Source organism: Rana temporaria, chromosome 2 (assembly GCF_905171775.1).
Source record: "Rana temporaria chromosome 2, aRanTem1.1, whole genome shotgun sequence".
Taxonomy (NCBI): Eukaryota; Metazoa; Chordata; class Amphibia; order Anura; family Ranidae; genus Rana; species Rana temporaria.
Window position 1 is genome coordinate 168,164,903 of NC_053490.1, and position 21,743 is coordinate 168,186,645.

Here is a 21,743-nt window from a genome sequence, read left to right on the forward strand (position 1 = left end):
TCCCGGCGCAAGTCTTTTTTACCAGTCGCGATTCACAAAACGTCGGCGCATCGTAACTTCGCGCAAAGCACGTCGGGAAATTTGCGGCGGGAGCATGCGCAGTACGTCCGGCACGGGAGCGCGCCTAATTTAAATGGGCCTCGCCCCATTCGATTGGGCCCGCCTTGCGCCGGACGGATTTAGGATACACCGCCGCAAATTTCCAGGTAAGTGCTTTGTGGATCGGGCACTTAGCCAGAAAATTTGCGGCAGTGTAACCTAAATCGGTTACGTTACGCTGCGCCGCCTGGCTGTGAATCTGGCCCCATATGAGGATATGCTTGATTAATTAATAATTTCAGAGGTTTACAACGTTAACCATATAAGAGAACCTGCATATTTACCATACTAGACAAAGTAAAAGGTTCACCTTACACAAGAAAACAATAAACAATGCTGCTCTGCTGCCCTGATCTACCGCCAGCCCACCCAAGATTTCTGCGTACATTTTTTTCTTGCAGACAGTGAAGGCAGATCACTGCATCTCTATTTATTCAAGAAAATAAATACCGAAACAAACGCTAATGTCCTTAGAAACGAAATAGGGATAAATATGTAAAAAATGTTTGTTACTTGTTACTATGTATATAATTCACCTCGAGGGGATTGGAAATCTGCAGCTACACTTAAGTAATTTTTGATGTGCCTTTAAGACATTTACATGCTTGCAGTGTCATAGTTTAACTTTGTACTATAACGTACATGATAACATGAAAATGTATAGATTAGCTAGTAGAGGGCCAAGAGGGTTAGAGTAGTTATTTCTCTGCCATCACCTCTTGTCATACTTCAAATCCTACTGCCTTGATTAGAAACTGTTGGGGGTTATCTACTAAAACTGGAGAGGGCAAAATCTGATGCCACTCTGCACATAAACCAATCAGCTTCCAGGTTTTATTGCCAAACCTAATTGAACAAGCTGAAGTTAGAAGCGGATTGGCTCCCATGCACAGTTGCACCAGATTCTGAGTACCCCAGATTTATTAAATACAACCATTTAAATAAGATAAGAAACACAGAGGGTTAAGTAGGTCATACACATAAATTTTCCGTTATTCAAAATTCTGAAAAATTGTTCATCAGAGCATTTAATTACCGTATATCATCACTGTGTCAACTAATTTTGTTTTAAGACTCTTAAAGTGGTAATAAACCCAAAACCAAAACTGTATTATACTGCAGATTACCAATCATTAGATATAGTGGTTGCATGAGTTCTATTTTTTTGGGCTTTTCCCCCGTTTTCACCTGGTGATCTGGCCAGTAACAAACCTCCTATATTAGTGAGACACACGTCTGAAGGAATGAGCATAGGAGGCACAGCAGACTCAGTCTGAGGGAGTTTGAAGCCAATTTCCAACTCACGTTTCATAATCAATTACAGCAAACAGGTTTTTTTCCCTTTTGAGATCATGTTTTTTCATGACTATATAAAACGCTAATCATTTTAATCACCCCTACAAGTGTTAAAGTAGTTGTAAACCCAACCACACAACTTGCACCTACAGGTAAGCCTAGATTAAGGCTTACCTGTAGGTGCAAGAAAAATCTCCTTAACCTACACGGTTAAAGGGTTTGTAAAGGATTTTTTTTTTATCCTAATAGCCTATTTTACCTTAATGCAGTGCTGTTTTTATGTCCTCATTGTTCGTTTTTGCTCTCAAGTTGCTGTAATTCTTCTCTGATTTCCACACTTCCTGGTTGTCTGTTTCCTGATAACAACAGTGCTGGGAGCTTTCTCTCTGTGGTCACTAATCAAGGAGGTGTGATTACTGTGTGTCTAAAACCCCACAGCACCTCCCCTTTGGATCAGTTTCGTTTTCCAAACCATCACTGCTCTGTGGCTCTGTGGCTCTGTACAGCAGAGAGGCAGGAAACAACATGCAAAATGAAACTAGAAACTACAGGTACATTATATGATTGATTTTGATCTATTTTTAATCATTTTTAAAAGGAATCAGTTAACTATTATGTCTCTATACCCTGTAAACAGTCATTTCAACATAAATTATTTTTTAATTTACAACTCCTTTAAGGAGATATTTGCAGAAAACAATGCGCCAATGTCTACAGACTTACTAGCTGGATCACCAGATGAAAATAAAAGAATGAAAGTCCAAACAAGGAAACTAACGCAGACATCACATCTAAGAATTTGTAAGCTGCAATATAATACATTTTTGCTTTTGGGTTTAATACTGCTTTAAAATGTTTTGGCCCTGACCTGCTACTTGATTGGATTCCCAGACATATTAAACATGTTTCTTGTATTTCTTGTGAAATCAATGCAAGGATAATACAAAGCAAATTGTATTTAATCTGATCAATATCATTTGCTTATCTAAAAGCATCAAAAGACATTGCACTGCAAATAAAAAGCAATTTTCTTGATTATGTTGTACAAAACTTGTATTGTATTTGCAGAATGTCTATGTATGTAAATACCCCTAGTATGCCATTTCTTATAGATGGATAAATTGGACAGACCCAGATGTCCAGGATTCAGGCATACCAGATTAGCCCCAGGGCCATTACATGAGACTGCAAACGTATAAAGAAAGCAGGCTGACATTAGTTGATGGAGGGTATTTCTAAAGGGTCACATAGGGACTGTCTGTTCAAAATATAGACAATGTGCTGAATTATTAACCTGCGTAAAATCATGTGTGTGTTAGACCAACATGCACAAATTGGACTGTACATTTTTCACCATTGACACCTAGCCAGAAATAGCGTAAAAAAGGGCACTTTGTGCATATTAAATCTCACACACTGTGGCTCAGGCACTCTCGTAGAAAGAAACACTTGGATTTTCTGGTTTAAGAACACATCACAATTGGCAGTGGCCCTGTAATTGTGATGGGCAGCACTAGAAAGCAAACAGGAGGCAATAGAGAAAAAGACAAAAGTATGGCAAAAGCTTACTGCTGTCTCCACTATTTCTAACCCATGCTACTAAATATACAGATGAAATCTGACTGGACTTTTACTATTCCACTTTACATAATCAGACTCTTGAGGTGGACACACGCTAAACATTTCTATTTACTATTTTAGCGTCTACAAAATATTCAGACTTGTATAGGTAAGTAGGTTGTAACCTTCTACTGTATTATACATTTTATACAAAACACATATTTTTTCCTTGTTCGTAGGATGTTGGGAGGAGATGAGTAGAAAAGCCGAGATACAGTACCATACAGTCAATCCCCAATGATGAAAAGCATCGGGAGGTGGCTATGTGGAGCTTGGTTCATGGGTTGATTATGGGAGAGTGTGGAAGGTGACTACACTACCAGCGTGGAGGTGGTGAGACTGGGATGAGTTGTTGCCGATCCATTTAAATGCAATGTACAAAATGATTTTAAATGTGAGTGGTTTACTTGAATTTGAATAAATGTTTTATGGGATTAATACACTATTATTCTACCAGGTTGATATTGACCTAAAAGCTAATTTGCCTTTTCATGAGAGTGAAAGGCAATTCAATCTGGTGAGTGCATTTCCATAGGGGAGACTGTTGGGCCAGGTTCACACTATTGCGAATTGGATGCGGTATCGCTGCATCCAATTCGCAATAGCAGGAGAATGTGAATGGCTCTCTATGGAGCCAGTTTACATATCCCGATGCGGCTCCAGTGCAAATTTGCCCTGTGCGTCTTTTGGTCCCTTTTTATGTCCGAATTCAGCCCAAAATTTGGGCTGAAATCGGACCTGAAACGGTAAACCCGGACGCACAGGAACCCTGCTGGGAGCCACGTCGGCATCCAGTGTGAACGGAGCCTTAATCACAAACTTTCCTGAATTGAATCACTTTGAAGATTTATTTTTGATTTATACACCTTTATTTCCTTGTCAAATTTTGTTATTGAATAGTACAGAAGTAGTGTACAAATTGCATAAAGTCAATACAATATCATACAGTCAGGGGTGAGAAGCTCAATGTTAATTAATTGAGAATGTAATAACTATTAAATAATATTGAAACAAGATCGATTAAAACTTTAGAAGGTATTTACAGTTCTTCAAAAGGCGTCAAGCCTAGAGATATTGTAAGAGTAACCTTATTTCCGTTCTTGAGTAATTCAGATTATCATATACACCTTTATTTCAACAGGTGTATGGACTTATATAAATGATTTTGAAATTTTGAAATATTTAGTATTTTCACGTTTGGTTATATCACTTGCAGATATATGATTGTCCACTGCATAGTAGATGCATAGTAGAAAGTGGTTGTGCTACTGTGGAATTGATGTTTCTCGGTTTTCTCGGCAGAATTCAGCAAGAAACTCGATGGGAGACGTATTCTGCCGAGAAAACCGGTCGTGTGTACACTTTTCGCCGAGAAACCCGTCGGGAAACTCGTTAAGCCAAAAAGAGAGCATGTTCTCTATTTCCTCGTTGGGCAATGGGAACATTTGGCTCGACGAGTTTTTTGACAGCCGAACAAGGAACTCGACGAGCAAAACGATGTGTTTTGCCCGTCGAGTTTCTCGGCCGTGTGTACGGGGCCTCACACAATTTCATAGGATGTTATTGAAAAAACACATCAGTGTACAGGCATAAGTATGTAAGAAATCACAATGTAATACACTCCGTTTACACAAAGATAAAGGTTTTACAAATTAGTTCTAAAAATTGTATAACTGCGAACATACAGAACAATGCCATAAAACTAGGAACAGACATGAATAATCATATAAAATAACCCCAGTTTAGGGGTGAGAGCTACACTTAAACACTCCAACGTGTTGTACACAGAGTGAAAAATGGTAAGCCTTTGACGTCCAATACAAAAAAGAATAGGGAGAAAAAATAGTGGGGGAAAAAAGAAAAAAGTGGGAAAGTTTGTTGCCCCCTAAAATGCTCAGTTAGGGCTCCAGCAATGTTTTATTAAAGTTGGGAGGCAAAAAGTGACTGACATGGTTGCCATATTTTAAAGTGTTCCGGCACCTGGTCAAGTAAAGTGGCTTTGATTTTACTGTGGATCATAAATTGGGTTATTCGATTTTCAGTCTCAAGGAGACTTCTATTAGTAGTTTTCCAGGCTTTAGCAGTTTTTTTAGCAGTTGTCGCTTTTAAAAGTGATTTAAATTGTCAGGATGTCAAGTCGATGTTTGCTTGGTAGTACTACAGCAGGGTCTGGCGGAGAGAGATATTAAAGAGAAAATATATAATTCCGAATACTTCAGTCCAGTATGAGGAAGTCACAGGGCTAGTCCACCATATATGTAGGTGTGTGCCACTGTTCAAACAGCCCCTAAAGCAATCTGGGGAATATGAAGGGAATATTTTGTCAATTCTAGCTGGGACAAGGTTCTACCTGGTTAAAACGTTGTTATTGGTTTCCAACGCTAAAATATTAACATTAGAAGATTTAGTAGATTGCCATATCTCTATCCAGTACTCAATTTGCAACAGGACATCAAAGCCTTGTACATACGACTATTATTTTTTTGTTCAATAAACCCTGAGGTATGAGCCGCTATACTAACAATCCAATGTTAGTACAGTGACCGCCCCTGCTGTGCTAATGTGTTCTGACAGGAGGGGGCCCTGGATACCCCCCCTCAGAATACTCCGGTCAACGCTCTCAGCCTTGGTTGAGAGTGCCGATAAGAAGCCGGTCGGCATACCATTTTCAGTCATGACCCTTTGGCCCATACAGCCGGCTTCTGTTGGATCGGCTGCCATACACACAGGCCGAATGACGGCTGGTTTCTATTGAACCGGCCTATGCCGCCCAACATACGGCCCATGTGTACAAAACTTAAGAGGGAGATACAGAGCATAACGTAGAAGTCAAGTGGGCATATATTTTAGAAATCAAACCTGGGGCTCGAGGATCTGAGGAACAAATATGTTTAAAGAACATTTGAGCTTGTAGGTTTGTTTCTGCCTCTAGTATCAAAAAAATATATTTTTGGAATATTAAAAGAGCTCTGCTAAGATCGAAACATGACTCTTAAGGGGCCAAAAGAAAGGACCCAAGATGCTTTACCTGGGATTTAATCTTTTTAACACATTCTATGTATGCCACTAGACTTATAAGCACTATTACACGTACTATTTTTCTAAATAGTAGATGTACACCCCAATTAGGTAAATTGAGAAACAGGAAAAGACCATTGTCACTTTATAACAGGAAGCACCTGAATAATAATCTTCATGGCAGGTACACCAGGTATTATTTTAATGAAAGCTGCAGATTAAAAAAAAACACCACAACATTGAAAGATACTTTTACAATTATATAAACACGTTAAGTGTACACAAATTTTTAGTGATTGGGTTTAAATATCTCTTGTTAGCATCCTTGGTGGCCACTAATGTGCAGCATTTACTGTGCACAGTGCTCCATACCTCTAAAGATGGCCATAGATTAATCGAAATTCGTCAGGGACCGGCCGAATTGCAATCCATCTATGGCTGTCCCCGCTGGAAAGCTAATGATTAACTTCTCTCAGATGGGAATGTTGTAAATTTTTCATTAGATTTAAGATTTTTTATTTGAGCTGCAGTACTGCTTTATGTATTTTGACAGAGGAGGAGCCCCACTGTCAGAATACAATACTGTAGCGGGGAGGATTCCTTCATCCACCTTAAATTTGCAAATAGGCCATCTATGACCAGTTTAAGAAAAGGGGTGCCTAGAGTGAGCTAAAAATGGGCAGGCAGGGTTTATGACAAAATGACAATTTTTATGAGTCTGCCACCTAATTTAACCGCATTCATCCATGTGTACTGAGAGGTACTGAGTGCCACACAGTTCAGTTTAGTTGCCCCAGGGCAAGGTTGTGCCACGTTATCATAGACCGCACATGTGAGAAGAAACCAGGTTAATTGTTTTAATTTTTGATTTCCAGAGGCATCCAATACATTAATAAAGTAAAACGGTACTTGTCCTTAAAAGGCAAGTCATTACTGGTATAGTAATGAATTTGATATACATCTTTTAAAATATCTCCCTTGGCTTCCTGTAGTTTCCATAATGTACTACAAAATCATTCTCATTTCCTTTTAAGTTCTACATTTATCTTTGCTTTAAAACCTTTTGGCTCATCTTTTATTGTAGAAGAATATTTCTGTCTTAAACAATTCTTTCATTCTGAATGTTCTCCCATTGAAAATTCAACAGATGAGATATATTTCTATAGTCAAAGCCAGACGAACGTCATAATAAAAATATCCTTAGTGCCGATTCTCAAATGCTGAAAGGGACTCTACAGTACAGTATATACTGCTCAATTCAATCAAAAAGATACATATACCTGCTAATTATATTTAGATACAAAGATATTTACTTATTATTACTAGCTGTAAACTCAGTTACTAAAATCGAATATAAGCTTTAGAGTTGGTTCACACTCCAGCGGAACGACTTCGGGGGCGACTCTGCAAGTCGTCCTGAGGACGACTTTAGAGGCGATTTGCAAAACGACTTCTGTATAGAAGTCAATGCAGGTCACCCCGAGCCGCCCCCGAAGTCATACAGGAACCTTTTTCTAAGTCGGAGTGACTTGCCGTGCTCCTATTAGAATGGTTCCATTGCATTGAATGGGACGCGACTCGTCAGGCGGCTGAGCCGCCTGACGTGTCGCCCCAGTGTGAACCGAGTCTTAAAGTGGAACTTCAGTAATTTTTTCATCTTTCCATCTATTAAATCTTCTGCCATTGTTGTTTTAACATAGGAATTTTCTTTTCTTCTGCCAGTAAATAACTTATACAGCCCTCTTCCTGTTTCTTGTCTGGTAAAAAGCCTAGGCATATGACCTCATGCACAGTGCTCTCTCTCACGCTCGTGATAGTTTTTCAGGAAGGGAGGGGGACAAGTCATAAGAAGGCCAATGACAGCTGCAGAGCTGGAGGTGTGCCTCTGTGTAAATCCAGGAAGTGAACAGGCAGCAGCTTCAGCTGCCCACAGTTAAAGTGAGTGCAGCCAGACTCAGTGGAGGGAGATTTCTGCAGCATATTTGGCCAGTACAGAATCACAGTATATATAAAATAATATGCAAAGTGGTTGGAGGGAAGTTTCAGAATGGCAAAGATGTTTTTATTACAAATTATGTGAGCAGACTGCAGTTCCTCTAACATGTGTAATGGCACTTCAAAAGTCAATTTGAAATCTGCAGCTTGTATAACTAAATACCTGGTGATCCTGCCATGAAGGACCTTATTCAAGTATTTTGTGTTATAGGGCGACAATGCTCTGCCTCTGCCTAGCCACTGTATTCCTACATTGTCACACAGGCTTCTGATGGACACTACAAATAGACTTACAGGGGCATAGGCCACTGTTGTCACCATCAGAAAACCTGACCTGAGGAATGCTAAGCAGTTATCACTGGCGTGCATGTATGAATCAACAGGAAGTGACTGCAAAGGACTGCAGAAGTTCAGCAGCACGGAGATGCCACAAAGGAAGAAAAAGTGTGAGAACAAGAATTTTATTTAAATGTCAACAGTTTAGGATACATAACTCATCAAACTTAAAGCGGAGTACCACGCTCATCTGCTTCCTTCCCCCTCTGGTGCCACATTTGGCACCTTTCAGAGGGTACCTGTTTTTGACAGGTACCCTTCCCCACTGGGAGACGGCGCTGTCCCTCAGGAGTTCGGCCCCCTCCTCCTTCCTCCGCCACCAGCCCAGTTAGAAAGCGCAGCGCACATGCGCAGTTGGGAACCGGCTGTAAAAATCTGGTCGAGAACCAGGCAAGCTCATCCCAGTGCCTGCTACAGTGTGTTTAGGCAGGACCGGCGGGAGGTGGGTCCGGCAGAGGTGGTGCCTTAGTATGTCATGTGATGTCATGTGCAAGGGAGCCAAGTGGAGTGGCTGGACCCCGTGTGCGGGTCTGTGTGATGGGAGCAAGACAGGCTCGGAGTGGGACTGTCAGAGACCACCTGGCATGTAGAGAGACTGGGCCTGATCCACAAAAGGGATACGCCGGCGTAAGCCGTCGTATCCCTGGTTCTAACTTTGGAACTGATCCACAGAATCAGTTTTCCAAAGTTAGGCAGAAGATCCGACATCTGTAAGGGACTTACACTGCCGGATCTTAGGATGCAGTACCGCATCCGCCGCTGGGGGCATTTCGAGTCGAAATGCAGCTTCTGGTATGCAAATTAGCACTTAGGGCGATCCACAAAGCATTTCAGCTTCGTTTTTTCGCCGTAAGTTTTAGTTTGCAAGTGTAAAATTAGGGCTGCTTTTACAAAGTGTAAAGTTAGTAACACCATGTAAAAGCACATTCAAGCGATGGCATTTGGTATGCATTCCTGAGGGAGAACTCCACGGCAATTTGTAAAATCAAAACCGGCATGGGTTCCCCCCCAGGAGCATACCAGGCCCTTAGGTCTGGTATGGGTTGTAAGGAGACCCCCCAACGCCGAAAAATCGACGTAGGGGGTCCCCCTACAATCCATACCAGACCCGTATCCAAAGCACGCTACCCGGCCGGTCAGGAATGGGAGTGGGGACGAGCGAGCGCCCCCCCCCCCCTCCTGAGCCGTGCCAGGCCGCATGCCCTCAACATGGGGGGGTTGGGTGCTCTGGGGCAGGGGGGCGCACTGCGGGCCCCCCCACCCCAGAGCACCCTGTCCCCATGTTGATGAGGACAGGACCTCTTCCCGACAACCCTTGCCGTTGGTTGTCGGAGTCTGCGGGCTGGGGGCTTATCGGAATCTGGGAGTCCCCTCAAATAAGGGGGCCCCCAGATACCGGCCCCCCACCCTAAGTGAATGGATATGGGGTACATCGTACCCCTACCCATTCACCTGGAGGCAAAAAGTTAAAGTTATTAAACACACAACACAAGGGTTTTTAAAATAATGTATTAGTCTGCTCCGGAGGCCCCCCCTGTCTTCTTTATTAGCTCAAATACCAGGGGGGGCTTCTTCTTCCACTCTCCGGGGGTCTTCTCCGCTCTCCGGGGGGGGTTTCTTCTTCCGCTCTCCGGGGGGGGGGGTCTTCTCCGCTCTCCGGGGGGGGGGGTCTTCTATCTTCGCCGCTCTCCGCTGTTGACTCGGCGCACCCCGGTTCTTCTGCAGCTGTCCGGTGCCTTCTTCTTCAGCGCTGGCTGCCTGCTATCTTCGTGTGTTAGCTCAATTACTAACAGGCAGCCAGCGCGGTCTTCTGTGACGTCAGGTTCTTATTCTCCCTTCTTCCGATGTTGACACGTCGCCTCTTCTCACTGCAATGATGGAAGCGCGCCTTGCATCCCATTTATATAGGCATCACCGTCCCATCATGCTCCGGTAGGTACCCACGTGGTGGGTGCACGTGGGTAGGCACCCACCACGTGGGTACCTACCGGAGCATGATGGGACGGTGATGCCTATATAAATGGGATGCAAGGCGCGCTTCCATCATTGCAGTGGGAAGAGGCGACGTGTCAACATCGGAAGAAGGGAGAAGAAGAACCTGACGTCACAGAAGACCGCGCTGGCTGCCTGTTAGTAATTGAGCTAACACACGAAGATAGCAGGCAGCCAGCGCTGAAGAAGAAGGCACCGGACAGCTGCAGAAGAACCGGGGTGTGCCGAGTCAACAGCGGAGAGCGGCGAAGATAGAAGAAGACCCCCGGAGAGCGGAGAAGACCCCCCCGGAGAGCGGAAGAAGAACCCCCCCCCGGAGAGCGGAGAAGACCCCCGGAGAGTGGAAGAAGAAGCCCCCCCTGGTATTAGAGCTAATAAAGAAGACAGGGGGGGCCTCCGGAGCAGACTAATAAATGATTTTAAAAACCCTTGTGTTGTGTGTTTATTAACTTTAACTTTTTGCCTCCAGGTGAATGGGTAGGGGTACGATGTACCCCATATCCATTCACTTAGGGTGGGGGGCCGGTATCTGGGGGCCCCCTTATTAAAGGGGACTCCCAGATTCTGATAAGCCCCCGCCCACAGACCCCGACAACCAACGGCAAGGGTTGTCGGGAAGAGGTCCTGTCCTCATCAACATGGGGACAGGGTGCTCTGGGGTGGGGGGGCCCGCAGTGCGCCCCCCTGCCCCAGAGCACCCAACCCCCCCATGTTGAGGGCATGCGGCCTGGCACGGCTCAGGAGGGGGGGGGCGCTCGCTCGTCCCCACTCCCATTCCTGACCGGCCGGGTAGCGTGCTTTGGATACGGGTCTGGTATGGATTGTAGGGGGACCCCCTACGTCGATTTTTCAGCGTAGGGGGGTCTCATTACAACCCATACCAGACCTAAGGGCCTGGTATGCTCCTGGGGGGGGGGAACCCATGCCGGTTTTTTCTTTGAAAATTGGCATGGAGTTCTCCCTCTCAGGAATGCATGCCGAGCGACGCTGTCAATTTTTTTTATAATTATTTGTTTTCCCGGCGCGTATATTTTTTTTCACCCGTCGCAACTTTAGTGTCCCGTCGCAATCCAAAAAGCCCGGCGTAAATTACGTTCGCTCGCTGCACATCGGGAAAATTACGTCACACGCATGAGCAGTACGGCCGGCGCGGGAGCGCGCCTCATGTAAATTTTAAACGCCCCCCGGAGAGGAGGACCGCCTTGCGACGGAGGCACTTAAGTTACACGGCGTGTAATTTCTAGGTAAGTGCTTTGTGGATCAGGCACTTAGGTAGAAATTTTAAGTCAGTGTAACTTAACTGCTGAAAGTTAAGTTACGCCGCCTGGCTGAGGATTTGGCCCACTGTCACTGTGACTCAGGAAGGGACGTGTCATGTCTGTGGTGTCATCATCATCTGTGCTGCTGTACACTGTCAGGCCCCGTACACACGACCAGTTTCCTCGGCAGAATTCAGCTTCCGACCGAGTTTCTGGCTGAATTCTGCCGAGAAACCCGGCCGTGTGTACACTTTCGGCCGAGGAAGCCGACGAGGACCTCGGCGAGGAAATAGAGAACATGTTCTCTATTTCCTCGTTGTTCTATGGGAGAACTCGGCCCGCCGAGGTCCTCGGCGGCTCCAGGACTGAACTGGCCGAGGAACTCGATGTGTTTGGCACGTCGAGTTCCTCGGCCGTGTGTACGGGGCCTGAGTGTCACTGTGAGAGTCAATTTAATGTGTGTGTGCCACCCATTTTAATTTCCTGCCTTCCTGAGTCCCGTCCCTGAGCTACTTATTATATTGAATATAAATTAGGAAATCGTTTTTTTGCCTTAATAGCTACCATAAATCGCATTGCCAATTGCATATTGTACTTGTTTGTAGCCTAAATACTGAAATGTACACTTAAAGCTGTAATTTTGTAACTGTCAGTAAAAGCTTGGCTGTGCCAGTAAATTTTAGGTGTCATGTCAGTAAATTTCGACATGGTAGGTTGGCAACGCTGCCTGTGGCCTCTTGGGATACTAGATATCGCAGGAGACTTCTGATGCTCCAAATGTCATTCGCACCCGAGTGAGAATATAGGAAGTGTGAGTATGTGTTTCCTGAGAAAGGTACACAAATAAATAAATAGTTCTGATTTTAAGACAGTGGGGTAGAGGAGTACAATATAAAGTCGGGAGGGTGAAGGCTTCCTTAAGTTATTATTGCTTAGTCAGAGATCACAAAGTATTAGCAAGACCTCATATTGGGCACCAATTTACAAAAAACAAGTTGTAGAACTGCAGAGAATTCAGAAAATGGAAACTAAATTACCAAAGGCACAGAGGGGTTGATTTACTAAAGGCAAATAGACTGTGCACTTTGAAAGTGTAGTTGAACTCATTCTTCCCAGAGCTTAGAGAATGTGCTGAAGCTTTACTTTGTAAAGAATGCCCAATCAGGTACTAGGAAAAAAAAAATATGAATTGTTGCTTGCACATGATTGGATGAGGGGAATCAACAAAGCTTCCCCACATTTACTATGCTCTGGGGCAAATGAGTGTAACTGCACTTGCAAAGTGCACAGTCTAATTGCTTTTAGTAAATCAACCCAAGAGTATCCACATCTAGCCATACAAAGCTCAAATTTTCTGCTGAACTGGCCAGATATCCGAGTTGTAATTGGTCCTGTCTGCACCAGTCAGATTAACAATCTTTGACTAAACAGAAAGAGCAGGGTAGATGCAGTCACTATTTCGGTATTCAGAAAGCTGCGGGTGATGTGGCTGATTGCATACAACAGCTGGCAGTGCAGATTCCTCCTGTTTAGCATAGATGAGGGAGTTGAATTATATATTTTGTTCAGTCGGCAGGCTGAACAATAGAAATATTACCGTGTATGGCTAGCCTAAGTTAGAGGAATATTACTTGAACTGAAATGAATAAATCTTGAGAAGAGGCAAATAAAGGGATAGATAAGGGGAGATAAGGTCACCTTAAATGGTCCACTTAGTAAACACAGCAGAACGTTGATTATTAATGGTTACAGCCAAACATATATGAGGACAATCCTTGTGCTTGGAGGAAGAAAGGTTTAGCCTCCACATACAGAATCAGTTCTTTACTGTACGATCTGGGAAGAGCGGAACAGCCATCTACGGAAACTGATTCTAGCTCACCGATTAGGTAGGATCCAATAAAAAATGTTGTTCCATTGGATATCCAGGTTATATTTCAATTCAAAATAGATTTTTCCTTTGATGTAGCGAATAAGACCCCACTTTATAAAGGTGTTTTTTTTTTATTCCTTGGTCAACTATGGGTCAGAGATTTTTCTTTCAACTGCAAATTCGAATTCTGTCATGCAGCTAGATTGTATAAAACGCTATCATTTTTGTCATTCTCACATGTTTTAAAGCCAAATTAAATATGGAATCCAACAATTGTAGGATGTATTTTTCCCCACAATCACTTTATCAGGGACAGTCTACGGTAGATAAAAAACACCAATTCTTGTTGCGCAGTCATATTATTTGCATTTTACAGTTACTTAAGGCATACATTCTCTTGTTATGAAACACTGTATAGATACAACAATTGGAAAATAAACGAAAGTCATACAGAACTATTATTATAGTTATTAATATGCTTGGATGTCACAAGTTCAGGGATTCTAGAAAAACACAGCTAAACATTCCATGAGAGTGTATATAATAATACTTTTGTGGTTGCTTAAAAAATTAGCTCTAGAGTAAAACAAAGTCATAATGTTTTCCATATGCTTACACTAAAACAAGGAAATGTCTCATTATCCCAAATGCCTAGGGAAACCAAAAGCTAAAATACTACTTTATATTACCAAAGCTGAAAAACTGGAATAAGCAATCCCAGCACTTTCAAGCAATACAAAAAAAAATAAACAAAGTGTTAAGAGTGCCTTAACAGACTGTTAACACCTTCTGAGCTGCCAGTATACAGGCGCAGGGTGTTTTTGCCCTCCATCTGTTGCAGGCCCAGATTTTCCAATAGGCATGGTATAGCAGAGCCTATATGGGAGGTTCGGAAGGCCCATTGCTTATATATCCCTTTTTTAAACATAAGGTGTATGAAAGGTGGAGGTGCCGAACGAATGACCACCAGTGTTTATTATACAGATCGAAAGTCACTTAAAGGGTCACTAAAGGAAAAAAATTTTTTAGCTGAAATGACTGTTTACAGGGCACAGAGACATAATAGTTAACTGATTCCTTTTAAAAATGATTAAAAATAGATAAAAAAAACAATCATATAATGTGCCTGCAGTGTAGTTTCGTTTTTGCTGTTGTTTGCTGGTTCTCTGATGTACAGAGAGCCACTAGAGGGCAGTCAGCCAATAGAGAGCAGTGATACTTTGTCTAAAACTCCTCAGCACCAATCCAGTTTCGTTTTACACACAGCTCCTTGATTAGTGACCACCGTGAGAAATCTCCCAGTACTGTGGTTATCAGGAAACAGGCAACCAGGAAGTGTCCAGAACAGAGAGGATTTACAGCAACATCAAAGCAAAAACGAACCATGAGCACATGAAACCAGGACTGCAGCAAGGTAAAGGAAGCTATTTAGCTAAAAAAAAAAATTCCTTTAGTGACCCTTTAAGCAGCAGCCAGAAGAGCCTGGCACTGACTGGATGTACCACAAGCTACTATATTGAGTTTCTGCATCCCCTGCAACCCTTCCAATGTGAGATATGAAGAAGTAGATGTAACCAGGCTGGACGAATGTAGGTTTTAAAAAGATATACTTCCTGGTGTTCAACTTTAACGTTTGTCCTTCTTTATTAGTCTGAATCAGCATCTATTATTTCTGCTGGTGTGAAAGAAGGTGGAATTTGACTAGATAAAAGGGAACTTTCACCCTGAAACCTCCATCCTTTGACCTCCTCCACCTGTCATCTGGTGTCCTGCTTATTCAAACCCTGTGTATAGTAACTATTTTTCTAACGATTAATTTACAGGAAAATGATAATATCTGTCTACTATATGAAATTTGTACCATACTTTGCCGGTTAGCTAGTCTATATATAGTTCAGGAATTGTAAGTTTGTGTATTTTTTGTTCAAAATGTATGTTAATCTTGTATTGCCATTGAACAGGTGTACTATAACGTTTGTTTGGTGTGTTCACTTATATTTCTTATTGTGTAGATAAGCCAGAACGCGTCAAAAGGCCAAGTGATCTTTTGGTCTGTCACACTGTAATTAGTGGAATTGGAACTGATCTTTGCAACCAATTGCCTTCTGTCCATATGGAATTTTCTCGATTCCCTCTAGACATAACGATATATGGAGAGAGCTTTCATGATGGACCCGTTTATATTGTGAATATTAAAGTGCATTACTTTTTTATCATACTTTGTTAATTAAATGATCTGCACAATCTGGTGAACCTTTTTTTTTTTTTCTAGTTTTCTTATACTATAAAGTATATTCTCTGTCAATGGCTTCCACTCACTCAACAAATTCAATTTAAAATATTAACAACTTCTTGAAAAGCCTTCCGCAACTCTGCTCCCAATCTAGTCTCAAAATACCAACTAAATCATTCTCTTCGCTTCTCCCAAGACTTCCTGCTCTCTACTTCCCTTGCCATCTCCTCCCACGCTCACTTCCAGGACTTTTCCCGAGCCTTTCCTATCCTATGGAACTCCCTACCCCAATCTGTCCGACTATCTCTTACTCTGTTTTGCTTTTAGAGGATCCCTAAAAACCCTCCTCTTCAGAATTTAGGGACTGCACAAAATATATTTTTTCAAACTCTTTAACTTTAACCAGCAGGTCTGCTTACCACTTGCTCAGTTTCCAGTAACTCTGTCTTGACTCTGGCTGCCGGCATCCCGTCCAGCATTAACATTCTGCTTTTACAGACTTCTGTTCTAAAAGAGAAAAAAAATTAATTTTAGCCAACTTTAGAATTAAGCAAGCATAGATAAAACTTGCATTTCATAACACAAGTGAGAAGAAAGATTTTTTCCAACATACATTTACATTTGCATATACACTTGGCTGTATTTATAATAAAACAAATAAAAAAATAATGAGATGGAAGATGAGCACCTAGCTGAATAAATTGTGTAAATAAGTGTGATTTAGATAATTAGTATAGTTGCTGTTAAATATACATTTAAATCAATAATACCTGACTTGTTTTTTTTTTTTATATATTTGCCTGGAGTTCAGCTTTAAGCTACTAATCTTGTAGCTGAAAAACTGGCACCTCTAGGTGCCAGTTGGTACCAGTTACAGTCTGCTGCAGCAAGGTGTTCTGAAAAACAAGACTTCTTGCCGTAAGGAACTTCTATGCATATGCAGTGAGGATAATTAACGACATCAAGTAATGCATTCTCAGTAGGTTGCCAAGGCTATATAGGGCATTGTGGGATGTGCTGGTGGGTGCCTCAATACAGACATTCTGTAGTCCCCAAGTTATTGGATCTCTTGGGGCTGCGCTTCATCAGCAATTTGCAAGATTATTACTATCACTTAGCGCTAGTTTAGTAGCTTAGCTCTAACAAAATGCATACTTTTGGGTAAATTCTTTGAAAAGTTTGTTTTAATTGATGGGCCTCTCTTTACACCCTTGGAAGGAATTCTGTTATCATTCTGTTATTCTCTCCATCCCAAACATTCAGTCTATAGTTGTAGTAAATGGAAGATTGTAGAATATTTGTTGCAACACAGTCAATGATCCATAAAACAGAGTGACAAAGCCCAGGAATTACACTGCATTTCTGCTAGAATCAGATCACGTCTTAGCAGGAAGTTAATATCCTTCAAAATGTGACAATGCCGCACTGTGAAGTTTGGCTGAATATCAGGTACTTGACCTGCTTCAGACACTATCTCACCTAATATTCTGGCACTGGGGCCTGTACTCTGCTTCTTCAATTAAGAATTATATGGGACATTTCATTTTTAGCTGAACCTCATCAAGCTAATCTGTTTTCAAGTATTTTTATTCTGCTTTAAATATTACATTTTGCACACCCTTTCCAGCTGTCTACAGGTCTTTAAATTACATTTCTTTCTTTTTTTTTTAAAATAAAGTACTGAAGGCAACTTAGTATACAGTATTTTACTCTAAGCTGGAAAGTACCCAAATCAATTTCCTCTGCTGAGAGATTTGCTTTGTAAATTGTCCTACCCAGTGCACCTTTCCTGTCAGTGATAAATTGATTACCCGCTTGGCATTTTCTCAATTCAGAGTCAACTCACTAAAATGAATGAGTTATTTTAACCACGCTGGTTACTTAAGATCATGAAAATGTTCAATTCACAAACACATAAATCCTGGTTATAAAATCAGTGTTTTTCTTTAATTTAAAATGGATATTTAACTATTGGAACCCTTTTTCTCTCAAGTTGCTATTGTATTTCCAATTCCTATACATCCAAGTATCACCAGGCAAAGCCAGTCATAACAAAGTGATTCTGTTCTCCAAAAAAATCGGGCAAAATATATATTTGTCACCCTTCCTTCATATATTCAAATCCTGCTTTGAAGTGCATCATCACTATTCGAGGGACACAGTTATTATATAGCAGCGAAAAGATAGAACAACAGCATGGTGGAAAAGCAAGTTCTTACGTGTCTGCTAGCATCTTTGCTCTGCAAGGGAGTAAACATTTGATGCACAGGTGGGTTTAACGTTTATTTTGGCAATAGAGAATTATAAACTGTATAAAAAAACAATTATTTTGATAGATACTACATGCAGAACTTGAAATGGCAACACAAGGTCATCCTTCCACAGCATGGGTGCTCAACATGTGGCTCTCCAGCTGTTGCGGAACTACAAGTCCCATTATGCATTGCAACCTGCTGACAGTTAAAAGCATGACTTCCAAAGGCAGAGGCACGATAGGACTTCTAGTTCCGAAACAGCTGGAGGGCCACAGGTTGAGCACCTATGACCTACAGTATGTAAAATTAATGGTGAAAAAAAGCACTAGTTTAGCCAACTATTTCTGCATCCTAATTCTTCATAGTCCATGCAACTGGGGCCATGGCAGGCAAGCTTTTGGGAACTGATCAATTTGTTTTGGTTGTTGGTTCAGAAGTGGCCTTCAGTTGTCCTCATATCTAGGCGTCTCAAGTGTCATGACATTTTACCCCCTGAGTTTTGTCATTTCAATGTATGTTCCATTGTTGGTACAGATATAGATTTGACTAGAACCAAACACACAAAAGGAATCTAACTGGTATGGGGGATTTCCATTTATTGGTTTGCTTTAAAAATGTATAAATGATTTCAAATGAGGAAGCAAATCAATTTTTGTAATTTTATCTGATAAATGTACCAGCTGCTATACAAAATAATAATTTCACAAATATTTAATTCTAAAATTAATAGAGGGAAATTATCGGGTGGTAAGCATGCAGCTACTGTATATGAAAGGGTAAAGAAAAAGAAACATGCCCTTGATCCACATCATCATCCAATTGTACTCCACAGCTAAAAATATTCACAACTCAGTTGCAAAAGCATGATGCTGACTATGACAACATTGAACTGGCTTTATACATAGCCCTAGTACCAACTAATACTCCATAACACAGATATCATATTATTTAATGAAGAAAAGGCAACACGAAAATAATAACTCCTATCAAAATCAAATTATTCTTTGAAAACAGAACATTATTCTAAATTGAAATCATAGTGGCTACTATAGAAATTTGATTTCATCTTCTTACATATCACAGTACTTAACTATATCCGAGCCCCATAATATGAAAAACATTATTTAATTAATTTGAAATATTTAAATTTAACGCACCCAAAACCATCCATGACTTCACTCTTTATTTATTGAGAAATATAAATAATATGGGCTAGATTCACGTAGGTGCGCGTATCTTTCTTCCGGCGTAGCGTATCCTATTTACGCTATGCCTCCGCAACTTAGACGGGCAAGTGCAGTATTCACAAAGCACTTGCTCCGTAAGTTGCGGCGGCGTAGCGTAAATTGGCTGGCGTAAGCCCGCCTAATTCAAATGTGGAAGAGGTGGGCGTGTTGTATGTAAATCAATTGTGACCCCACGTAAATGACGCGCTTAAACAACGGCGCATGCGCGCGCATGCTCAGTATCACGTCAAATTTTTCCCTAAGTTACGCTGGCTCAATGCCTGTGACGTGAACGTAACCTACGCACAGCCCTATTCACGTACGACTTGCGTAAACGACGTAAGAAGATACGCTTGTGCCGACGTCCACTTTGCATTGGCTGCGCCTCATATAGCAGGGGTAACTTTACGCCGGACGTAAGCCTAATGTAAACGGCGTAGCGGGCGCAAGTACGTTCGTGAATCGGCGTATCTACCCAATTTACATATTCAACGCGGAAATCAACGGAAGCGCCGCCTAGCGGCCAGAGTAAATATGCACCCCAAGATACAACGGCGTAGGATAATTACGCCGCTCGTATCTTGCCCAAATCTATGCACAACTGATTCTATGAATCAGGCGCATAGATACGACGGCTCGGATTCGGACTTACGACGGCGTACGTGGAGATACGCCGTCGTAAGTCCATCGTGAATCTGGCCCTATATATATATAAAAAAATATACCTTCCTATCTATGCACTAGTGCTAGCAGCATAAGGATTAAAAAAGTTAAAGTGGAACTAAACTCTCTCAATCAACATTAATTAGAATATGAAACCCTTTATCCCTTATGCCACATTAACCCTTAGAAATTAATTTGCATGATGTAAAATAAAATACATTTTATTATGTTAATGTCATTTCAAAAGTTATTTTCAATATTTTAAATCTGCAGAGCTTTCAGTTAAATACAATCTGGTGATCTTGCCATAACGATTCTTCTTTAGGCACTTTCTGTAATAGGGTGAAAACTGTCACCCAACTGAATTGTGACCTTGCATTGTCACCTAGCTTTCCAATCAAGACTACAAATGACCATTTCATCACAGACATGGTCCACTCTTGTCACCGTCAGGAAACCTACCCTAAGATATGCCATGTGCTGGTGTGCATGCATCTAGACAGAAAATGGTTGAAAACACGTTGAAAATGGCTGAGACTGAAGGATATAAGCAACACTGAGATGCAACAGCGGACTAAAAAAATTATGAAAACATGTACTTTATATATTAAAAAAGGATATATGGATTTTTTTTATAATACACAATGCTTTAGCAACTTACAGTTAGGGTTTTTGCAAAATAAGTCTCTATGCACAATGACTTAAAAAAACAAGTGCAGCCATCTGCAAGTGTAATGCCGCGTACACACGACCGTTTTTCCAGTTGTAAAATGATAATGTTTTTTTTATGTCATTAAAAACGATTGTGTGTGGGCTCCAGCGCATTTTTCACAATGTAAAAAATGGGCATTAAAAATTTCGAACATGCTCTAATTTTTCATGACGTTTTTAACGTTGTAAAAAATGGTCGTGTGTGGGCTTTAATGACGTGAAAAAACCGTGCATGCTCAGAAGCAAGTTATGATACGAGAGCCCTCGTTCTGGTAAAACTAGCGTTCGTAATGGAGTAAGCACATTCATCACGCTGTAACAGACTGAAAAGCGCAAATCGTCTTTTACTAACACCAAATCAGCAAAAGCAGCTCAAAGGGTGGTGCCATCCGAATGGAACTTCCCCTTTATAGTGCCGTCGTATGTGTTGTACGTCACCGCGCTTTGCTAGAGCATTTTTTTTTCACGATCGTGTGTAGGCAAGGCTTTAACGATCGGGTTGAAAAAAACGTTGTTTTATCTAGACCATTAAAATGAAATTTTTGACAACCAGAAAAAACGGTCATGTGCACGCGGCATTACAGTACTTTTTGTCTTTCATGCAATGCAATTTTTGTTGCATTTCTGTACCAATATTTCAGTTTTTATTGATTGCTGGCATGTTTAAATGCATGTGTCTTGTACCTACTGGAAACCCTATTAGGAAGGTATCTGCACCAGAATTTCCTCCCCATTACTAAAAAATAAAATATTACAGCAGCTGCCTCAATTTAATTTAATATAAGTAACAGGGAAGAGCCTAGAATCCCCAGGCAGAGCGGTTTGTCCAAACTAAAACAAGTTTTCAAACCCACAAACATTACAGCGTCTGTGATCATTGCCCATTTTTTATTTGTGATTTAGGAAGTGCAGTGAAGTTTTACTGCAAGATCATGGGTATACCGTAATAAAACTTCCCTACGGCTGACTAGTTTGCAGACAAAGAAGGATGAGCAAGAGCTGCGGTGTGTCCCAGAGGACACCAAAGCTAGATAGCACACAGATTATCCTACCTTTTGTGGAAAGAATTAAGAAAAAAAAGAAGACTCAAGGAACAATTCACCAAAGGCGGGTTTAATGAACTGTTAGAATATGATTAGAGGTTAATGTGGCATTTATTACTTTGTA

General features: G+C 41.4%; 1 protein-coding gene across 3 annotated transcripts in view; it reads right to left on the reverse strand.

Moving 5' to 3' along the window:
* The window catches only part of KLF12 (Kruppel like factor 12), a 285,076-nt gene that overhangs the window by 117,167 nt on the left and 146,166 nt on the right, over positions 1-21,743 (reverse strand). For 2 of the 3 annotated variants that reach the window (XM_040341374.1, XM_040341373.1), the window contains exon 2: positions 16,141-16,228. In XM_040341374.1, the coding sequence (XP_040197308.1) occupies positions 16,141-16,206 (66 nt within the window). In that variant the 5' untranslated portion in view covers positions 16,207-16,228. The remainder of the gene's footprint in view (positions 1-16,140; positions 16,229-21,743) is intronic. The other variant, XM_040341375.1, reaches the window with a different exon arrangement.